The sequence below is a fragment of the Sinocyclocheilus rhinocerous genome, unplaced genomic scaffold, assembly GCF_001515625.1.
Source record: "Sinocyclocheilus rhinocerous isolate Xijiao unplaced genomic scaffold, SAMN03320098_v1.1 scaffold1615, whole genome shotgun sequence".
Classification (NCBI taxonomy): domain Eukaryota; kingdom Metazoa; phylum Chordata; class Actinopteri; order Cypriniformes; family Cyprinidae; genus Sinocyclocheilus; species Sinocyclocheilus rhinocerous.
In genome coordinates, this window is record NW_015645292.1 from 573,439 (window position 1) to 576,122 (window position 2,684).

A 2,684-nucleotide genomic window follows, 5' to 3' on the forward strand; every position below is an offset into this window, starting at 1 on the left:
ATTTCTATTTTGAATAAATGCTGTTCTTTTTAACTTTTTATTCATCAAAGAATCCTGAAAAAAGTATCACAGGTTCCAAAAAAATATTAAGCAGCAACAGTTTCCAGCACTGATAATAAATCAGCATATTAGACTGATTTCTGAAGATCATGTGACACTGAAGACTGGAGTAATGATGCTGAAAATACAGCTTTGATCACAGAAATAAATTACAGTTTACAATATATTCACATAGAAAACTGTCATTTTAAATGGTAATAATATTTCACAATTGTGCTGTTTTTACTGTATTTTTAATGAAATAAATGCAGCCTTGATGAGCAGAAGAGACGTCTTTAAAAAACATTACAAGTCTTACTGATCCCAAACTTTTGAGCAGTAGTGTATTTCACAAAAACAAACCTGTGTGTGTGTGAGAGAGTGTGTGTGTGTGTGTGTGCGTGTGTATGTACCTTCTCATGATACGCTGTGATGAGCCAGAGCTCGATGTCGACTCCATTTCCTCTTTTTTCCGCTCCGATGAAATGAAGGATATTTTCATGTTTCATTCCACTCAAACTATACATCTCATATTCATTCTGCCATGACTGTTTATTCTGAGAGAGATCGCAGACAAACACATGCAAAATTAACAACATTCAAAGCCACTGTAAAACAGTACATTTACACACAATTGTGATGCACATTAGTTGATTTCTGTATTCATGTGCACAAGTTGTAAACAGACTAATGAACTAGATTACTTGGTGGACAAATTATTTATGATTCATTAATTTTCCAAATTATCTGTTGAATATTGGTGTATTTTATCATTGCACTTGCTGTCATTTTACAAAAGCAGCTAGATTTAAATGTCCAGTCTTTGCAATGTGAACCAGTGCAAAATGCAAAATACTTCAGTGTGCAATTCAAATATTACAATGATTTTATCGCTGTTGAATACTGAACATTGCATCACTTTATCAAAGAGAATTCTTCAAACATAATTTTTTTTTTAAAGAAAAATCATATCAGCTAAGACTGAAAGTACACTGTAAAAAAATGTATTTTTGAAGTCTTAAAGATTATTGGAGTATGTTTTACAAGAAAATACTATTTCAATGTTTGTACTTCATGTTTAATTCAGTGTCACTTGTCATTTCTTTAGTGAAAATCATTTCCAGTGTTTCTAGTTCCAATATTTTTAGTGCATCAAACTCAGCGAAAATGTGCATTAATAACTAGATTATGTTTTTAATGCAATAACATGACTAGCATAAGTCAACCTCTAGGGAATAAAAACACTACCAAGATGTAGAATATGATTTAATTTGATCATTTTAAAGCTTGTAGGGTTCAAACATTTTAAATTACAGTACAATGAAGTGTATTTTCAGGCTGAATTAATAGCAGAAGCTTAATATTTTAGGTTAGAGGTTTAGAACAAACACTAGCTGTAATATTTGAAGAATATTAATACAGAGATTCAGAGCACAATAATAAAGTACTCAGATTTGAGTTACCAGCAAACCATATCACTGTTACCCATGAGCTTTTGGCTTATTGCTTTATTATAATCATGTCGAATCTTCTGTGCTGAAGCTGAGGAGGGAAACTTGGACCAGCAGTAATAAGATGAGACGCGTCAGGTACCTGCACAGGGAAGATTTTGACAGCCACGTGTTCGTTGAGCAGCTGAGCTTTCCAGACGCAGCCGAAGCGTCCGCGAGCCTTCAGCTCCAGCAGCTGCAGCGGCTTCTGACCCAACAACGGCGACGGAGGCATCAGACCCGGATCCTGCAGACACAAACACAACCCACTGAACACATGATTCACTCACACACATCAACACAAACACACACACACAGCGTCTGATGCAGGAGAACGCATATAATAATCCATGCCAGCTACAAAGAAAGAAAGAAAGAAAGAAGAGCCCATATGCAGATGAGGGTGACCACATCACAAACCCATGACAGAGGATGAGAACTGAAGCATCAGCAGGGCAGCATGGGAGACCGTGAGAGTGAATGAAGCTCTTACCTCGATCATGATACGAAAGGCGTGCTAGCAAGAGAGGAACAGAGGGGTTTTACTGCTTCTAGCACACACACAAGCTCTGGGATGTGAGTAAGAGCGAGCGCAAACCCATCTCAGCGTGAGAATGAGAAAGAAACACTGATGTGTGTCTGTGAGAACATGTGATGGAGACTTATATGCAGCAATGAGACACTGACATGAAAACACACTCACACACACACACACACACTCACACTCACACTCACACACTTAGCTATCTAAAAAAATGACATCATAGACTACTATTGCTCACACTCACGCACACACACACTCACGGACACACACACACACACGCACACGCACACGCGCACACACACGCACACTATTTTGTCCCCCAATTAAAGGAAAATAAATCAACACAGACACACACACGCTCACACACACACTCATGCACACACACACACACACACACACACGCACACACGCACACACCACACACACACACACACACACACACACACTATTTTGTCCCCCAATTAAAGGAAAATAAATCAACACAGACACACACACGCTCACACACACACTCATGCACACACACACACACACACACACACACACTCATGCACACACACACACACACACACACACACACACACACGCACACACACACACGCACACACACATAC

General features: G+C 38.6%; 1 protein-coding gene across 2 annotated transcripts in view; it reads right to left on the reverse strand.

Moving 5' to 3' along the window:
* Positions 1 to 2,684, reverse strand: part of LOC107705898 (activin receptor type-2A-like) — a 25,420-nt gene that overhangs the window by 10,114 nt on the left and 12,622 nt on the right. For both annotated transcript variants that reach the window (XM_016509417.1, XM_016509416.1), the window contains 2 exons: positions 1,633 to 1,776; positions 453 to 596 (listed from right to left, as the gene is read on the reverse strand). In XM_016509417.1, coding sequence (XP_016364903.1) covers positions 453 to 596; positions 1,633 to 1,776 — 288 coding nt within the window. The remainder of the gene's footprint in view (positions 1 to 452; positions 597 to 1,632; positions 1,777 to 2,684) is intronic.